The sequence below is a fragment of the Typopeltis vanoorti genome, chromosome 16 (assembly GCF_054136105.1).
Source record: "Typopeltis vanoorti isolate ZY-2024b chromosome 16, IOZ_Tvanoo_1.0, whole genome shotgun sequence".
In the NCBI taxonomy this organism is placed as follows: domain Eukaryota; kingdom Metazoa; phylum Arthropoda; class Arachnida; order Uropygi; family Thelyphonidae; genus Typopeltis; species Typopeltis vanoorti.
The window spans coordinates 35,788,290-35,808,440 of NC_143564.1; the positions used below are offsets into that span (position 1 = coordinate 35,788,290).

At 36.9% G+C, this 20,151-nt stretch overlaps 1 protein-coding gene across 7 annotated transcripts in view; it reads right to left on the bottom strand.

Moving 5' to 3' along the window:
- The window catches only part of Spt20 (transcription factor Spt20 homolog), a 444,696-nt gene that overhangs the window by 365,230 nt on the left and 59,315 nt on the right, over positions 1-20,151 (bottom strand). For all 7 annotated transcript variants that reach the window (XM_090405995.1, XM_090405992.1, XM_090405994.1 and 4 more), the window contains exon 5: positions 16,269-16,424. In XM_090405995.1, coding sequence (XP_090262121.1) covers positions 16,269-16,424 — 156 coding nt within the window. The remainder of the gene's footprint in view (positions 1-16,268; positions 16,425-20,151) is intronic.

Consider the following 20,151-nt stretch of genomic DNA (forward strand, 5'->3'; position numbering starts at 1 on the left):
TATAAGTTTGCAATGATTCTAATTCATAAGGAAGATTCATAACTTACACTGAAAAATTATAGAGCAGGTAGTTTATGTGTGTTGCAGACAAGGTATGGTAAAGAAATTTTTTTTATGTTACTCCCACCCATGAAATGTAAACCTACAGTACATTAGTACCATGGATGGGCTAAGGATTTTTTTCCCTATTTCTATTAATTTTATATATAGATTTTTTTTTTGTATTTTTAATTATTTTTTTTATCACCTGGAAACCTTGCTCTAGAGAAAAAACATGGACCTTTAACAATGCACTATGTCTGGCTTCCAATAAGTGGGGCAGTGGTCTCACACTGAACAATGAAATTCATCTCTCACCTATAGACAAATCAGTAGGCTTGGAGCTGAAGTGTATGGATGTTGGCTAACAGTTTCTCATTTGTTTTTAGGCTTAAAGAAGGTCAGGGACTGGTGGCAGTCAGAGTGGAACAAAATCCACGAAAATACCTACAGAAGCACAAGCAAAAAACAAAATGTCTATGAAAAAAGTGAACGGAGTATATCTCTGAGTGGGGTAATATAACATTTTTAGAGAGATTTTGTTCATCATTCTATATGCAATAACAATACTCTAAATTTATGCAGATTTGAGATTTATACACTGTTAGAAGTTATAAAAGTAAGAAGTAATGTCTTGAGCAGAAAAGGATAACTAGTCTTTTTGGAGGCAGAAGAGGTTACTGGATGTAATATGTGTAAGAAAGTATAGTGGTGAAAAAAATTCCACCTCAAACAGAAGAACAAATTCAACAGAAGATCAGCAGACTCCAAGACTGGCACCATGAACACAAGAAGCATCAATGGAAAAGAAATGAAACTAGCAGAATAACCAGATAAGTAGCAGTGACATAATAGGTGCTGAAACAAAGAAGACAAAAACAAATGAAATCTTTCTAAGATTTCATTTGTTTATACAAATGAATACAAATACAATGTTATACTTGATAACAAATACAAGATGTTAATTAATTCAGACAATAACAATCAGGGAAAAGATGGAGCAGCTATAGTATTGAAAACTAGATATGAGGATAATCTTCTTAAATGACAGACATTATCAAGCAGAGTAATGTGTTAAAATATCAGTATGGGAAACTGGACAATAAAAACTCATTTGTAAGTATAGTCTCACATAAGGTTCTACTAAGGAAGAAACAGAGGAATTTTTGGATGCATTAGAAAAGGCGGTTGACACAACAAAAAAGGAAATGCTGGTCATTTCGAGATCTAAACAGCAGAGTAAAAAATGATTACCAAACATAAATGTTCTAGGAAAATATGGAGAAAAGAGCAAAGTTAATAATAATGATAAGTACCTGCTGGATTTCTGTTTTCAGGACATGGACTATTCATTATTCACCATGTTCCAACATAAAAATGTGCACAAATTCACACGGAAAGAATATGCAAGAAATAAGAAAAGTCTAACTATGTTGTTGCTGATAGTGATATTTTCTGACTGGTTCAGGACACAATCATATTGAAAAGAACAGTGTGTTAGAAAGTTTTAAAATGAATCAAAGTTGAGCAGCTTTCAGGGATGAATTGCATACTTGTAGATCAAGAAACCAGAACCAAACCTTAAAGATTCAGTCTATTAATCGATTCAGCCAAAAAGGTATGCAGTGAGGTTATCTGCAAGAGAAAAATCAGAACTCCATGTGGACTCAGGAGGTTAAAGAGGCAGTTAAGGAAAAGAAGAAAGTATATTGAAAGTTCCTGGCAAAGTGAGATGGCTTTTAATCTTAGAGAATACAGAGAAAATGTCAGAAAGTGAAGCACTGTGTAAAACTAGCTAAACAAAAGTTGGAAGACCTATCGTAGAAAAGAACTATCAGAAAGGTGGCAAAATATTTTGGAGACTATTGGAAAAGCTTAGAAATAGAGGAAAGGGTACTGTAAAAGGAATCAGAGATGATGAAAGTGATATGAAACCTGAAGATGGGTATTTCTAGATGTCTGGGGTAATTACTTTGAAAGACTACCAAATGAAACACGCAGTTACAGCATGATCATAGGAAATGCTTAACAGGAATACAGTGAGAAATACATATCACCTCTCCTTCTTCTATCCACATTCCCTCAGCCGATCCGTATATCCATACAGATGTTCTACATAATTTCGTTTCTACTTATATATTCTATTTCAAATTACCAATTTTGGTTGTTAGTGCATTTAAATTGTGAGAACTGTACAATTTATTGCTTGTTTTTATATGTATATATGTATAGTTGTGAATTGTTTGTTTACAAGTAGTCACGCACAGTTAATATATCATGTTTACATGTAGTGCTAATTTTTAACAGAGTGAATGTGGCAGATCTGCTTGTTAGTCTGACCAAAAACTAGTATTATAGTTTAATATTTGTGTATGTTTGCAATATATAATTATTATTATTCAGGCCTCCATGGAGTCAAAAGACTCATTGCGGGAGGTCTTTCCTAGGAAACACAAAGTCTATCATACAACTCCTTAAACTTATTGACCGTTCTCACTCTCACCACTCTATCAGGCAATGCATTCCATGGTTCAACCACCCTCAATGCAAAGAAACCACTCCTCACCTCTTGCTCACAGTTTCCTTTCGTAACTTCTAGGGATGGCCCCTTGTCATCACTCCTTCACGCTGTTCAACCAAGCGAAAGAACTCCCTAGTGTCAACCCTGTAACCACCTCTCAACAGTTTAAAAGTCTCAATCATATCACCTCTCCTTCTATTTGCCAAACTCTGCAGTCCACATTCCCTCAGCCAATCCTCATAATTAACATTGTACAGTCCTGAAACCATCTTTGTTATCTGCATTTGTATCCTTTCCACAGTTAATTTATCTCCTTCAAATCCTGGGGACAAAATCTGAGAACAATAATCTAAGTGCTGTCTGATCAGGGTCTTATACAACCGAATGATAACTTTTACCTCTGCAGGTCAGCATCCTTCTCATTATTGCAGCAATCATCTATGTTACCTTCACCACCTTTACAATATGTCCTCTGAATTTCAAGTTTCTATCAATCATCAACCCCAGACCTCTTATCTCCCCTGCAGCCTCCCATCGAAGTGTCCCAAACCTCAAGACCTTACATTTTGCTGCATTAAACTGACACCCCCAGTCATTTGCCTATCTGTCTAGCCTATTCAAATCCTCTCGCAGGGCTACCACATCTGCACTATTACTAATAACCCTTCCCAGCTTCACATCATCTGCAAACAACTGAATATCCCCCTACAATCTACTGACAATGTCATTGATATAAAGGTTAAACAATATAGGTCCCAGTACTGAGCCCTGTGGGACCCCCACTTGTATCCCTCTGCCTCCTTGAAACTGCCCTACTATACACAACTCTCTGATACCTATCGGACAGTCAATTCTGAATCCAGTTGACCAACCTGACATCCAAACTCATGTCTGCAACTAAAATATCAGTTTATCATGTGGCACCTTCTCAAATGCCTTTGCAAAGTCCAACAAATGGCAGTATATGCTTTTCCCTCATCTACTGCTCTTGTAACTTTGTTATAAAAGGCTAGGATATTACTAAAACAAGAGTGCCCCTTAACAAATCCATGTTGACTCTCACAGATAACATTACCCTCATCTGCCCAATGCTGTATACGGTCCCTTACTAATTTCTCCAAGATCTTAACTACTGATGACACACAAACTGGCTTATAATTAGACACTTCCAGTCTGCTACCGTCCTTATGCAATGGCACTATCTTACCTTCCGTCCATTCCCTGGGGACCTTTCCTGTAGCCAGACTTTCATTGAAAAGCCAGGTCAAAGGAGCTGTCATTTCTTTAGCACATTCTCTCAAAACTCATGGTGAAATATCATCCAGTCCCACAGCTTTACTGACATCCAGAGTACTCAGTATTTGGAACACTCTCCTCCTGCATCTCTAAACCTCGAACTTGCCTTATCCCTCTAGTATTAAAATTTACTCCTCCAGGATGAAATACTCCAATAAAGTGTTCATCGAACAATTCCACTATGTCCTCTGGATCAGTCACTCTATTCCCACAATCATTCCTCTTCCTACCAGCCATATAACTCAAAAAACTCCCTAGGATTTTCTTTGGATGTTAGGGCAATCTCTTCTCATATTCCAGTTTCGTCTTCCTTACTATACTAGTCACTCTCCTGGCCTGTGTCCTATATTCTTCATGCATCTGGCTCTTCACTCATCTCCTTATATCTCTTCCATTTCTTCTTCACATGCAGTTCCTGTTTAATATTGTTTGTCATCCACTTTACTCCAAATTGTGTTCTCTTCTTCCCTTGTGGAATACAGTTTACTATTGCTGCTAACAAATATTCCTTCACAATTTCCCAAGAGCTAATGATATCCCAGCCTTCCAATTCCTCCCTCCATGAAACTTTCCCAAGTTGATGTCTAAGACTATTATAATCACCTGCCTTATAATTCCACATACATTCCTGTCTCTTTGATACTCCTGCATGTCTATTCATCTTCCAAGTCAAAACAAGATGGTCACTCTCTCCAACTGGTTGGAGATATATCATCTCAGTTATTATAAACTCTTTTGATGCTATGACCAAATCCAAAACTCTTGAACCTCTTGTTCCCTCTATTACATGTTGCCTAAGACATTTGTCCCTCAAGAATTCTAGAAATTCCATTCTCTTATTGCTACATGCATCTTCCTCTCCCCAATTTATACTGCTGTAGTTAAAATCTCCCATAACAATTATTCTTCTTGCACTTGCCAAGCTCAACTCAACTGTCTAAACATCTCCTGGTCCCACCCTCTGTGCTCCTTGGTTTGTAGCAACATCCCACTAAATATCCTGTATTGCCGATCTCTACCTCACACCATATGCTTTGAAAATCATTATTGTCACTGCCTTCCAAAGCCTCCACTCTTAAAGGACATAGTTGAAAAGACTTACTTAATTGACTGAAAATGTGAATTTTTACTGCTTTCAAGCAAAGCATCGTGAAGATAACGTGTAATGGCAGTGGTTTCCCTTTACTTAACGACTGAATAAGAACTGGAAATATTGTGCATGCTGGAGCATGCGCGAGTGTAAAGCACATGCTCCAGCATGCACTTTACACTCTTCCAAGCTTGCGTTTGGAGGAAGGTAAAGTCTATCCATCTTTTACTGTGGAAGACATTGTAACAGCTGGATACATGCATCTGAGAGAGAGATATGCAGATATGAGTGATATGGAACAGTTTTTGGAACTAGTGAGAAAAAGTTCTGTAGTAGCAGTCTTTCAGAAAGAAAAATGCTTTAAACGTTATTTAGTTATCAAAAATAAATGGAATAACAGTTGTGGAAGAAAGTTATAGGAACTTTAGAACTTGATAAATAAAATTTCTCATAGAGGAAGAGAAATTCTTATTGCATATTAAAGATTCCATTAGTGCAATAATGATTTAACAGCTGTTTCAGAGGATACAGACTTGATTTTTTAAGTGTTCAATCATTTTTCCTTAGGAATCATTCATACAGGAAGAAGAAAAATACTGTGAATCTTAAAGATGAAAGTAAACAGAAGAAACATATCCATACTTGAAGTAGAAAAACCATCAAAAGCCTGAAATGATAATTGACTAGAAATGCTCATGTATGGAGTGGAGCCACTGCAAGAAGGTCTGGACAGAGGGACAAATTCCAGATGATTGGAATAGAGCTCTCATAGTACCCATATATAAAAAGGGCAATAAAACTGAATGTAAGAATAACAGAGGAATTTCCATACTGAGTGTTCCTGGTAAGATTTGTGCAAGTATACTTAAGAAACAGCTAAGAAAACTTGTGAAAGGCAAGCTTGGAGAACAAACTGGATTCAGATCAAATTTTCACTTTATGACAAATAGTTGAGAAATCATTGGAATATGACAAGGATCTGTACTTAGGTTTTAGTACACAACAAGAGAAAAGCTGTTCAAAATGCATAGTTATATGATGTAAATCGGACATTATATCTAGCATAATACTTAGTCCACATTAACTTTTAAGTCAGCAGCTAGAATTGAAGAAAGGTACAGGAAGATGGTTTGATGTTAAATCAGGTGTGAGAAAGGATGTACATGAACTCCACTGTTATTCATCATCTATATGGATCACATTATGAAACAAAGTAATATTAAACCTGATATCAAATTAGAGATGTTAATCTTAGCTCTTTACTTTATGCAGATGATATTATACTTCTAAATAAATCCAGTACAAGTCTACAGGATTTCCTAACTAAATCAAATAATTGCTATCATAAATTTGTTGGGGAAATCAGCAATAATAAAACAAAGACAACGAAAATAGGCAGAAACACTGAAAAAAATGACTGCATTCAGAATTAATTAACCCACAGGAACAAGTAAAATATTTCGGTCATATGGCAAATTAAACATAGAAATAGGCAATAGAATTAGCAAAGCTGGTATAGTAGGAATGGCACACTAAACTAACAATATACAAGACGGGGTTGAAACCAATTTTAACTTATGGATCTGACAGCTGGGTTAGAAATAAAACACTTGATCACAGACTGATGACCATACACACGAGAGTTGTAAGAAAGATGTGGGACTAAACAGATGGCATTAATGGCAATATCGTATTAAAAATGAACATATTAGAAAGAACTTGCCATATTAGCATTCAGGAATGTGTTAGCAGAACTAACCTTATGTAGTATGGTCATTTAAACAGAATAGGAGAGGTTAGCAAAACAAGTGTTCGTGATAGCTGGAAAAGGAGCCCGAGGAAGACCAAGAACCAGGTGGATTGATACAGAAAAAAGTTCCTTAGAAAAGAGAGAAATATAAGATCTGATAAAAATTGAAGTATTGACAGATAACAGATTATTTGTAGGAATGTTGATAGAAAGTTAGCAATGATGTAACTTTTTCATGTAGTTCTATCCATAATATCCTTCCTGAGGATACATATCAGGAATTTGATGATGAGTATAGAGGCGTAAATCAACCCAAGAAAAAACATCCGATCTTGTGAAGAACTCAGTATTATTAAAAGGGAGGAGAGGTAAGTGTGACCATTCTCACAGATCAAATAACGCAGGTCTGTGTTTTTGTAGCAATGAAACTGAGAAAACACTACTGAAATATGGTAAGGGAATCAGTGTTTAAGGCACTTGCTATATACAATCTTGCAGTTTGGAATATGTGAGGTGATCAAAGATTTGCACAATGACAAAAAATAATGGAGTGCACTGTCATCCACAATACAAGAGATGGGATTTGATGTTAATGATAAAAGTTCATTTATGAATAGGATAATCATAGCTGTGAGGCTCACTGCCTCTTGTACTGGTTCCTTCAGCATTGGTGGGGAAAAAAAAAAAAAAAGGTCTTATATTAAGACATCTTGTGGCAAAGCACTCATAAGTTCTGCTAGCAATCGATTTCACTTAATCACCACTCTCCAAACAAAAAATCTAGTCAACCTATCCTTGTTAACCAAACTCTTATACAACTTCCAAGGGAATCCCCTTGTTCTTTTCAGTCATGTCATGTCATGGCAGTCTGACCATAATATGATAGGATGCAGGAACAAGGAACTTTGGGGACATCTGAACTGGGAGAGGAAGCAGAGGATCCTTGGGAGAGCAGATGAGAGTGGTCAGCTTCAGATAAAGTTCAAATGTAGTGCAGAGATTGTGCTTTTTTTTAGAGATCTGGCTATTTGTTCTGAGGTGCCCTGGATATAAGGAACAATGACATTACTATAGTCAGCATGTTGAGAGGGATGTGAGGAGATGGGAAGGACAATTAATTCGTTGATCTTTTTGGCATTTTAGCCACTAGATAGGAGAGTCTGCCAAATAAAAGAGAGTTCAGCCTTGGTAGAACAGAAATTGGAGACTCTATTAATGAGGGTTTTGATAGCACCATATTGTTAAGGGGGGGGGGGGGATTTATGTATGTATCTATCTGTGTGAGTGGGTTTTCTGTAAACTGAGAAAGAAAGGGTGCCATTGGAAAGACGAGTGATTAGAGTATCTAGAAAAGGCAGGATACTGTAATTGTCTTTTTGAGTGAACTGGATTTCAGAGTGCTATTTGTTGAGATGGAGGAGAAAGGAGTTTTATTATTATATGCAGCATTTTGAAAAACACGCTCTTGATACTGCTAATCTTAAACCTTCTATCAAGCTAAGATACATTGATGATGTGTTCTCTATTTGACCACATAGCAGATTTGAGAATAGCATCATCAAGAGCATATTCTTCAAAATGCTCCATACAATACTTGGCTAGAGAGGGGGGGGGGGAGAGCCCATGGCTGTACCCTCAATCTTTTTATAAACAGTATCTTTCCAAGTGAAGTAGCCAGAATCAATAGTAAAATTAAAAAAGTTCAATGATATGGGGAGAATGAGAAAATTTTTTTAGTAAATTTAAAGTTTCAGAAAGAGGGATATTGGTAAAAAGAGAGGTGACATCAAAGCTCATCATGATACTGAAATGTAGGATTGATTAAACATGTTGTTTAATTATTTATGTGTACTATATTTATTCCATTAAATCTTAAAATAAGTTCAAACCAGCACATAAGTCTCTAAACAGTTGAAAGCCAGAGAAAGTCTTCAGGAGGACTATCTAAGTAAAAGTAATTAACTGCAGTAACAAATCCGGTATAAAACCAGCAATGAAAAGATGAAAACAATGAAAAATGGTGTGAAAAATATCAATATCTACAATGGAGAGCCTGTAAAACAATTAAATATTTCAGTTATTTAGACACAATTTTAGTGACTGCAAATTAAGTATGGAAATATGCAACAAAATATTCAGATTGGTATGCTGTGGAGTCAAGCTAATAATTTTATAATGAATTAAGAGATTAGTAAAAACAATGAATCAAGCATTACGAGACAAGTCAATTTTAACTTATTGATCTGAGAGTAGGTTTAGAAATAAAGCAATTCATTAAAGACTAGAGACCACAGATGTGAGAGTTTTGTTAGAGAAGTAAACAGATGGCACTGAAGAATTATATTAAAAATGAAGATATAAAGGAAAAACTTGACATTGTTAGCATTCAAAATGTACAAACAGAGCTAATTCAAATTAGCATTATCACTTAAACAGAATGGGAGAAGTTAGCAAAACAGGTATTATTTTGATGCCATGATGAGAAAAAAAAAAGACCAAGACAAAATACAAATATATATATGATCTGTAATGTTAAAGTCCTGACAAATAATAGATTAATTTAGAGCAAAGCTATTGTTGGAAGTTAATAATAATATAAACTTATTACATGGCACTACCATGGTATCTAGTACCTTCTTTGAAGGTACAGATCAGGAATTCATCATCATCGAATTCCTGACAGGTACCCTCAAGGGGTGTACAGGATATGATAGTACTACATGAAAAATTTACATCATTACTAACTTCCAATCTACAATTTTCCTCCAAATCAGTCTGTTACTTGTCAAGACTCCAACATTATCAGATCTTATATTTCTATTGTCTAAAGAACTTTGTACTGTATCAATCCACCTATATATTGGTCTTCCTCTGGGTCATTTTCCTGCCAACCTGGCAGAGAACACTTGTTGTGCTAATCTTTCCTCGCCCATTCTGTTTAAGTGACCATACCACCTGAGATTAGCTCTGCTAAAGCATTCCTGGATGCTGACAATGTCAAGTTCTTTACTAATATTCTCGTTTTTAATATGATATTGCCATTGATGCCATCTATGCACGCCTCTAATCTTTCTCAGGACTCTCATATCTGCGGTCTCTAGTCTTTGGTCAAGTATTTTTCTTCTGACCCAGCTCTTAGATCCATAAGTTAAAACTGGTTTGAACACTGTCTTGTATACAGCTAATTTAGCTGTATACAAGAGTGACAGGGTGAATAAAAAGGGGGGAGGAGTGTTATTGATGATAGCTGATGAGCTTCAGCCAAGGAGTATAGAAGTTGAACTGCAGGATGGGGAAAAAAGCACATTTGAGGCTGTTTGGTGTGAGATACAATCTAGCAGAACAAAATATACAATTGGGTGCTGCTATAGACCGGGTGATGGAGTGGATGGTGGGAATAGTATGCATAAGCAAATAGAAGAAATGAATGGAAGGAGGGTAATTATTATGGGTGATTTCAATTATGGTAACATTGACTGGAAAGAGGAGAGGGCACATGGGAGGAAGGAATTGGATTTTATGCAGTTATTAAGAGACAACTATCTACGGCAACATGTATTGGAAAATACCAGGGGGCAGAGAGTGCTGGACCTAGTAATTGCAACTGAGAATGTAGCTGTAACGAACATGACCATGTTGCCACCAATTGGTGAGAGTGACCATAAGGTCATGACTTGGGAGGTGGCTAAAGGAGTCGAATTTACAATTAAGACAGGGTATATGTGGAATTACCGGGCTGGTAAGTATGACAAGCTTAGGTGTGTGCTTGGCTCAATGCCATGGCATGTAAAACTGCAAGGGCTGGATGTTGATGGTGCATGGGAGGTGGTTAAGAACTGTTTGCAGGAGGCAATGGTTGACTGTATACCAAGAGTCCGAATAATAAATCAGGTAGGGGTTAAATGGATGAATAACACTATTAAGCTTGAGCTGCAAAAAAAGAAACAATTGTGGAGGGAATTTAAGGAGAAGGGTGACCATCAGGTGCATGAACAGTATAAAGCTCAGGCCAGGATGGTAACAAGGGTGGTAAGAAAAGCAAAAGCAGATTACGAAAGGAAATTGGCCATGCAGGCTAAAGAGAATCCCAAACAGTTTTTTCAATATGTTGCAAGTAAAAGGAAAAATGCTCATGGTAGAATGATCTTAAAAAATGCTGAGGGTAGGGAGGTAACTGAATCAGTCGATGTTGTGGAATTACTGAGCGAGCACTTTGCAAGAGTATATCATCCAGGTGGTGGCTTTGCTGAAATGGAGGAACCAACAGCTTATACTGGAATTGTGATGAATGAGGTAGAGGTAACTAGTCTATTACAGAACCTCAATGTCAATACATCTGTGGGATTGGATGGTATACCAGCTCGTGTCGTACGTGAAGCGGCCAAAGAATTGTCAGTGCCCTTGACCATATAAAGAGGGGAAAATAGTTCCACTGCACAAAGGTGGTTCCAAGGCTGCTGTTGAAAATTACCGGCCAATCAGCATAACAGGAATCATTATCAAGGTCTTAGAGAAAATAGTCAAGAGGAAAATACAAGATTGGATAGAAGAAAATGGGATACTGTATCGGGGACAGCATGGTTTTGTGAAGGGTAGGTCATGCCTCAGTAACTTGCTCACGTATTATAACACAGTGACGGCTGAACTGGATAAGGGTAATGGGTTTACAGTGATTCTGCTGGACCTTGCTAAGGCCTTTGACAGGATACCACATGGAATTCTAATCAGTAAATTGCAGCATATGGGAATGGACATAGGGTTGGTGAGATGGATAGGAGGGTGGTTGACGGAGAGATATCAGAGAGTGGTTTACTCAGGAGTAGAGTCCACAAGATGGCCTGTGACTAGTGGTGTACCACAAGGATCTGTTCTTGGACCACTGCTGTTTAATTTGTTCATAAATGATATAGGAAAGGATCTGAGAGGAACAGTTCATTTGTTTGCGGATGATGCGAAGTTGGGTAGGGCAATAGTGAATGCAGATGACGTCAAAATTTTGCAGGATGATTTGGATAGATTGGAGGTCTGGGCTAGGGAGAATGGATGTCAATTTAATGTGGCAAAATGTAAGGTTATGCATTTTGGGGTGAAAAGATTGGCAGCAGTATACCACATTGGTGGAACTGTACTCCAAGAGATTGATGAGGCCAGGGACTTGGGAGTGTTGGTGGAAATAGAGATGTTTAGGGGGCACATTGCAAAAGTAGCTAAATCAGCTCATCAACTCACTTGGTTGTTGAAAAATACCTTGACAAGCAGAGACAAGCAGGTTATTGTTCCTCTGTATCGAGCCTTGATAAGACCTCATCTCGACTACTGTGCTCAGATTTGGTCACCTAGGTTTCTTCTTGATGGGGAGGATGTGGAGAGGATCCAGAGGCGAGTGACCAAGATGATAGCAGGTCTGTGGAATGAACCGTATGAGAACAGGTTGAGGATTTGTGGGTTGCACAAATTGGTTGATAGGCGGAGGAGGGGAGATATGATTGAGACATTCAAATTACTGAAGGGTTTCTATAAAATTAATTCAGAAGATATTTTTGAGAACAGGGCTGGTTGTGGGAGGACTAGGGGCATCCATGGAAACTGGGCAAAAGTGTGGTTAGTAAAGGTGTTAGAGCTGGGTTCTTTACTTTTAGAGTAGTGAATGAGTGGAATGCGCTCCCTGAGTCTGTGGTGGATGCTGTGACAGTGAATGAGTTTAAGGCGAGGTATGATAGATACTGTATGAATGTCGAATAGTTGTGATGAAAATGATTTGGGGCCTCCCTCGATGAGTCTAAGACTCCCTAGAGTTGCCCGTAATAATAATAATAATAATAATAATAATTTAGTGTTCCAACCAATTTCTCTCTTATTCCATATGAATTTATCTGACTGCCTACCATACCAGCTTTGTTGATTCTGTTGTCTATTTCCATATTTAATTTACCATCTTCACTAAAAATCGTGCCTAAGTAGCTGAAATGTTTTACTTGTTCCACAGGTTCCCCGTTCACAACACAGTTGACATTTTCAACAATTCTACATATTTTCATTGTCTTTGTCTTTTTATTGCTGACTTTCATACCATATCTATTACAACAGCTCTTCAATTTAGTCAGGGAATCTTGCAAACTTGTAGTGGGTTTATTTAGAAATATAACATCGTCTGCATAAAGCAAAGAGTTGACATTAACATCTCCAATTTTGATATCAGGTTTAATACCACTTTCCTTCATAATATGATCCATATAGATAATGAATAACAGAGGGGATAATGAATATCCTTGTCTCACAAAGATTTAACATTAAACCATCTTCCTGTACTTCCTTCAATTCTAACTGCTGACTTACAACTCAAATAAAGACTAAGTATTGCTTGATATAATGCTCCATTGACACCTTATAACTGTAGCGTATTGAATAGCTTCTCTCTTGGCACCTTGTCATATGCCTTTTCCAGATCAACAAAACGTAAATACAGATCTTTGTAATATTCCATGCTTTCTCAACTATTTGTCGTAAAGTGGAGATCTGATTCTGACAGCCTCTATTTGGCCTGAATCCAGCTTGTTCTTCACCAAGCTTTTCTTCTGCAATTCTTCTCAACCGTTTCTCAAGTATACTTGCATAGATCTTGCTAGGAACACTCAGTAGGGAAATACCTCTGTAATTCTCACATTCAGTTTTATTTCCCTTTTTATATATGGGTACTATTAGAGCTCTACTCTAATCATCGTGAATTCGTCCCTCTGTCCAGACTTTCTGAACTATGCAGTGCAGCCAGTGTAAGACTTTTATACCACCATATTTCAGCATTTCGGTCGAATATCATCTACTCCTGCTGCCTTTCCACATTTCAAGCCTTTGATGGCTTTTACTACTTCAAGTATGGATATGTATTCCTGACTGCATGCCTGGTCAGTGTTTTTTGAAACTGTGCTGTCATCACTGCTTGTTTCATTTAGCAATTTTTCGAAGTAATTACTTCATACTTCAAGGATACCTTTTTCTCCCATTTTCATGTCACCTTTATCATCTCCAACTCCTTTTACAGCACTCTTTCTTCCATTTCTAAGCTTCTTCAACAACCTCCAGAATTTCTTACCACCCTCTTGATATTTATTTTCTATGTTCTTGCCAAAGTCCTCCCATGACTTTTGTTTAGCTAGTTTTACACAGTGTTTCGCTCTCTCACATTTGTCTTTGTATTCTCTAAGAGCACAAGCTGACTTATTTGCCTGACTTTTGATATGCTTTCTTCATTTCAATCACTGCTGCCTCTTTAACTTCTTGTGTCCACCATGGAGTTCTGATTTTTCTATACTTGCAGACAACCTCACCACATGCCTCTCTACCTGAATCAGACAGTGTTTTCTTCAGGGCTGGCCGCTGAATCTTCAAGGTTTGGTTCCTGTTCACATTCATTTTTTCTTGAATAATGTTTGTGTATTTTAGGCTACAGTTCACATCTGAGAGCTGCTCAACTTTTATTCGCTTTAAAACTTTCTTACACGTTATTCTTTTCAATATGAAATTCAATTTTATCCTGCTCAAGACTAAATAGTGATCACTTCCAATTTCAAATCCTCTGTACACTCTGGTGTTCTGCACCAGGGAGAAAACATCACTATCAACAATAACATAGTCAATGAGACTTTTCTTATTCCTAGCCTCTTCTCTCCATGTGAATTTGTGCATATTTTTATGTTGGAACATGGTGTTAGTAATAACCAGTCCATGTCCTGAGCAAAAATCCAGCAGATATTTGCCATTATTATTAGCTTTGCTCTTTTTTCCAAATTTTCACAAAATATTTTTGTATGTCTGACAATCATTTCCTACTCTGCTATTTAGATCCCCAACAAGGACAAACTTTTCCTTTTTCATTGTGTCAGTTGCTTTTTCTAAATCATCAAAAATTCCTCCACTTCTACCTTAGTAGAACCTTCTGTGGGACCATAGGCACAAATAAGTCTCATTTTATAATAAATTTGATTTAATCCTTTATCCAAGTGTAAGCAAACAAAGTTTGTACCTGAAAATATCTTCAAGAATGAGGTAAGGTAGTGCAACACCAGACAACTCTGAGTAAAGGTGGACCAAGCTCTTATCACTCCTTGTCTCAGTATCTTCCATAATGCAAAGCACATCTCCTTGCAGACATGTATACTGCTATGCATTAAGGGAAGGGCCACTACCCAGACCGGTTTTAACCTTTATTGAGGTCTCGTCAGTGGGAGGCAGACCCAAATGTGGGGGACACTAAGGCAGAAGCAATAGGAGAGGTCATATTTACCTACAGGAGTTGCCAACAGGTGTACCACCTTATTATTGAATTACTCTGGATTTAGAGAAAGATGTTGGAAGTTTATTTTTCACTTGGTTAGACTATAATAAATTTAGTTTAATCCTTTATCCAAGTATAAGCAACAAAGTTTATGCCTGAAAATATCTTCGGGACTGAGGTAAGGTAGTGCAACACCAAGCAACTCCGGCTTAACCAAGTGAAAAATAAACTTCCAACATCTTTTTCTAAATCCAGAGTAATTCAGTAATAAGGTGTTACACCTGTTGGCAACTCCTATAGGTAAATATGACCTCTCCTATTGCTTCTGCCTTAGTATCTCCACGTTTGGGTCTGCCTCCCACTGACGAGACCTCAATAAAGGTTGAAACCGGTCTGGATAGTGGCCCTCCCCTTAATGTATAGCAGTATACATGTCCACAAGGAGATGTGCTTTGCATTATGGGAGATACTGACACAAGGAGTGATGAGAGCTTGATCCACCTTTACTCAGAGTTGCCTGGTGTTGCACTACCTTACCTCAGTCCTGAAGATATTTTCAGGTGCAATCTTTGTTTGCTTACACTTGGATAAAGGGATTACACTAAATTTATTATAGTCTAACCAAGTGAAAAAGAAACTTCCAATAAGTCTCATTGTCCAGTTCCCCATTCTCATATTTGCCCACATCACTCTACTTGAAACCGCCTGCAATTCAAGAAGATTAGCTCATATTTTGCGTTGAATACTATGGCTATTCCTTCTTTTCCTTGATTGTCATTGCCTGAATATAACATTTTGTATTTATTATTCAGAAAGATCTCATCAATTTTTGTCTTTTTTGTTTCAGTCACCCCTATTATGTTGATCTGGTACTTATCTAATTCCTCAGCTAGTTCCATTTCTTAGCCATTCAGACTTCTTATGTTGATAGTACCGATCCTTAACTCTGGTGATGTTGAGTTGGGGTGTGCTTTCAGATTTGTTCCAGTAGCTGACTTTTCGCTGTTCACTCAGGTTCCCTGGCAAAAACAATGTGGGTCTTGTTTAACTGGGCAACGCCCCAGCCGGCATTAAATTTTTTTTTGTTGTACCATCATTGTGTATAACAACTTGGCCTGTCCACATCACCAATGTACTACTGGTTTACTATCTTTCGTGGATCGCAGTCACATAAAGAAAAAATATCTTTGTCATGGATATTTCCAGATCTTTCAGATCTTGAAATGTTCATATTCTAATAGAGATTACTGACAGAACATTACAATATAAAATACTAAAGAAATACCAAAAAATACTCTACTTCATAAGGAAGTCTAATGGTTTCAGTGTCACTACCAGTTCTTGTTTTCAGCATCAATGAATAGCCTTCATTTCCAGGATATAAGTTGACAACTAAGCAGTTCAACTTTTCTTTACTTACAAGTTTCTCCAAAATTTTCGAGCCTGGAAATATGTCCTGAAAGAAATGAATTACCTTTTAAGAACAATATAAATTAGTTATGTCTTTCCAAGAAAAACCTAAGTGCAAAGGATAATTGAATATAACAAATGGTGAGGTACTCAAGCAAAAGACAGTCATTTCATTTCATTGTTAGAAGGAATACTAATGAGTGGAGCAAACTGTTTAGCAGCCCTACAAGGATAAAAAAATCCTTCTCTAGTTTTCATATTGAATTATACATATTATGAATTGCTACATTCTATATGTTCTAGTAAATGGTTATACACATATTAACCCAATGGTTTTTGACATGAAGATAATAATGCAACATTAAACAAAATGTGTCAATAAATGTTATGCTGGTGGGGTGTGCGAGTTTTTGAGTTTTATCAGCATGTGGAATATCAAAGGCTGCATTACAACATATCTTAGATTAAAGATAAAACAGAGCTGTAAAAAAAAAAAATATATATATATATATTGATAGATAGATCAATTTTTAAAAATAAATTATTTGAACCAATAAATTGCAAGATTGGTTGGCAGAGCAAACAGCATATCTACTCTCCAACCAATAAGCAGTGGTTCAAATCTGACCATCTAGATCTTTAGATGCTATCTAAAGACATATTTGTATGTCTTTAGATAGCAAATGATTTATCATCTGGTAGGAAACCATCACCACTTTGCTTGTTGGAGGTCAGAAGTCTCAAAAAAAAAGTTTCATGTTTGATCCCACAGCTGAGCTAGATTATTTAATCCTCAGACAATCCATGGTAGGTATACAGTCTTTCCTGAGTGGAATTCGTATAAAAATATGTCTATGTGTTGCAAATATGATGTAATTATGCAAGTTATTGGTATGTAAAAAAAATAATCCTATGCCATTTATTCATTTTAACTAGATCCATCTAATTAAACTGATATCTAATTAAATTGATATTCCCATGAGAAACTAGTCTTGAATTATTCAAGATCTTCAGGACTGTATCCTATGCATAAAATGAGACCAGAGAGTAATTTGTCCATAGTTTCTCCATGACATAATTGCCACGGGCAAATTCATCTGTTTTTCTGCCTGTCTGTACTAATGTCAGATAAACAATCAGAAAGTAACTGAAATGGTCTGGCTGCCATTCAGCCAGATCAGCTCAAAATACTCTCAGCATGCAAATGAAGCTTTACTGTTTGAGAGAATAAATCTCAGCAAGAGACACATGAATTATAAAGAAGAGAATTTATGGTCTATAAAGAAATAATAATATAAAGATTGTATTCAAAATTTCAATATAGTCTGCACGGTTAGCCTAGTGGCTTTGCGCTTCGCAACCATATGCCTGGGGAAGGAGTGTCCCAGGTTCAATTCCCGTAGAAGACGTGAGGAACTTGAGGATCTTCCTCAGGCATAGCCAAGTTAGCCGGTCTTAGGTGCGGGCAGTAGGGTTTTTTTCCGGCAGTTTATCTGGCGTTTTTCATCCCGCAAACAGACAAACCGGCCCCATGAACATACGCCACTACAGTCAAGAATATATCCTCCCAGTGGAAGACTAGGCGACAGGTCGGTTGGGAGTGGTACTAACAAGTAGTCGCATCTATGTAACACGCGGACCCTGCATAGGAAGCGGGAATAATGCGTAGTGAAAGAAGAAGATTCAAAATTTCAATATATGAATCTGGAAGATACTGGAAATAAAATAGTTAATGTACAGAATGAACACATGAGAAATCTGAGAAAATTAAGGGAAGTGAGCAGATTACATCAATAGCAGAATCATACTCATGATATCTGAAAAGATCATCATCAGGATTCAAGAATAAGTGAGTGAGTGAAGCTAATTTAAAGAAGTACAGTCATTTAAATGGGAATGGAAAGGATGGCCAAACAAGTATTTGATGCAGAATGAGATGAAAAAAACCAGGACGAAGATCTAGATGGATTGATGCAATTAATAATACTTAAAAAATGTAATGTTAGAGCCGAAAAAAAAAAATTTTTTTAATTGACTAATTTGGAAAAAAATTGTTGATAATAATGTAAACTTAATTATGTAGTAGTGATGTCATATATCTCGCACATCCCTTAATAGATCAGCAATATAAAAATGTCCTCTGGGACAAGCATCTTTAAAAACTGTACAGTTCAGTGAGAGAAAGGAAACATATCCCAGACTATTCGATGAAGTATAAAGTTTTTATTTTGTTTTTAACCCCTCCTCACTTGGTTACGAAGTATATTATACTACAAGAAATCATATTCTTGTTTTAATCACTTACACAAGCATAAGCAAACAATGTTTGCATATGAAATATCTTCACAAGTCCACTTGTATATAGAGGTTGCTGTCCTTGCATCAACTGCCTAGTATCCCATAATACAGAAACATTACAAGAATGTAATGCAAAAACTTCATACACATAGTGGCCACTGAATTAGAAACTTCACAGAAATCAGTGGTTTCTGTGTATCGGTATTCACATGTGACTGCCAATACCGATCTCTTCAATTCCTGTGCATGGTTTGGTGAAATGTGTATCAGGAATAGGTTTCATTATATGCTTCAGTCAACTGTTACACAGAAGTAGTTCTGTTTATCATACAAGCCTTCTCAAATGATAGCAATCTCATTCCTGACAGACTGTCAGACCACAGTTACACCTCTTAGAAAGCAATGTGGGTTACTTCTAGATTAAATATCCAAGATAGCTCATCTTTTGAGAAACCAGTCAACTCTGCTGTTTTGAAAATCATGATTCCAGCCAGATGGACACCAACAATAAGCCCTTTATTGAACTGAGAAAGATCCTTTGTTTTTCCCATTGTGATCAACACTATTGACAATTACTGACCAGCAGTATTTTTAAACAGGTGCCTAAGACACGTACATGAGCAAGCATTCTGCATATGCACTGTGTAAGTGATGTTTATGTACATCTGCATAAAGGTTTCTAACTCAGTGGTTAGCATGTGTACTTCCTGATTTAAATGTGTTATCCTCCTACATCTAGCTTCCACTGATGAAACCTCAAAATGGTTGAAACTGGTCTGGGTACTGAACCATCCCATAAGGTGTTTATATTATGGAATACTGTGAGTAACTGATGTCAAAATCAATAGTCCCTATAAACAAGCAAACTTGTAAAAATACTTAACATTTTAACTGTTCTATAGGTACTAAATTGAGAATGCAGTTTTTTTTTTTTTTTTTTTAATATAGATCTCATACATAAGAGATCAAAGAAACCATAAGCCTGAGTAAAAGCTTTGCTTTTACTTTCCTTTATATAGATGAGTTCTGGGTAATCTGGAATATGACCTGAATCATGCAGTGTAACTGTGAAGCTTTTATAGCTTCAATAATTGGTCATTTCTAGTTGATTATTATCTGTCCCCAGCTGCTTTTCCACATTTCTTATTCTGATGACTTTTTATAATCTGCTGTCAGGTGTATATATCAGAACACCATTAGAAAATATTTAAGAGAATATTTTCTACCACAGTACTATCACTGCTTATCTCATCTAGTAATCCTTTGAAGTAATTATGCCAGCCATCCAGAATATCTATTTTCAGTTTTTATGTTACCTTTATCATCTCCAAGAGCCTGTGTAGCTCAGCGGATGTGGCGTTTGCACACCGCCGCGCTTGGCCGCACGAAGGAAGACTTGGTTTCGAGTCTAGTCGGCGACTAGAGGAAATTTTTCTAAGCCTTTTTTCGACCGGTTCCCGAGTTAGTCGATCTCT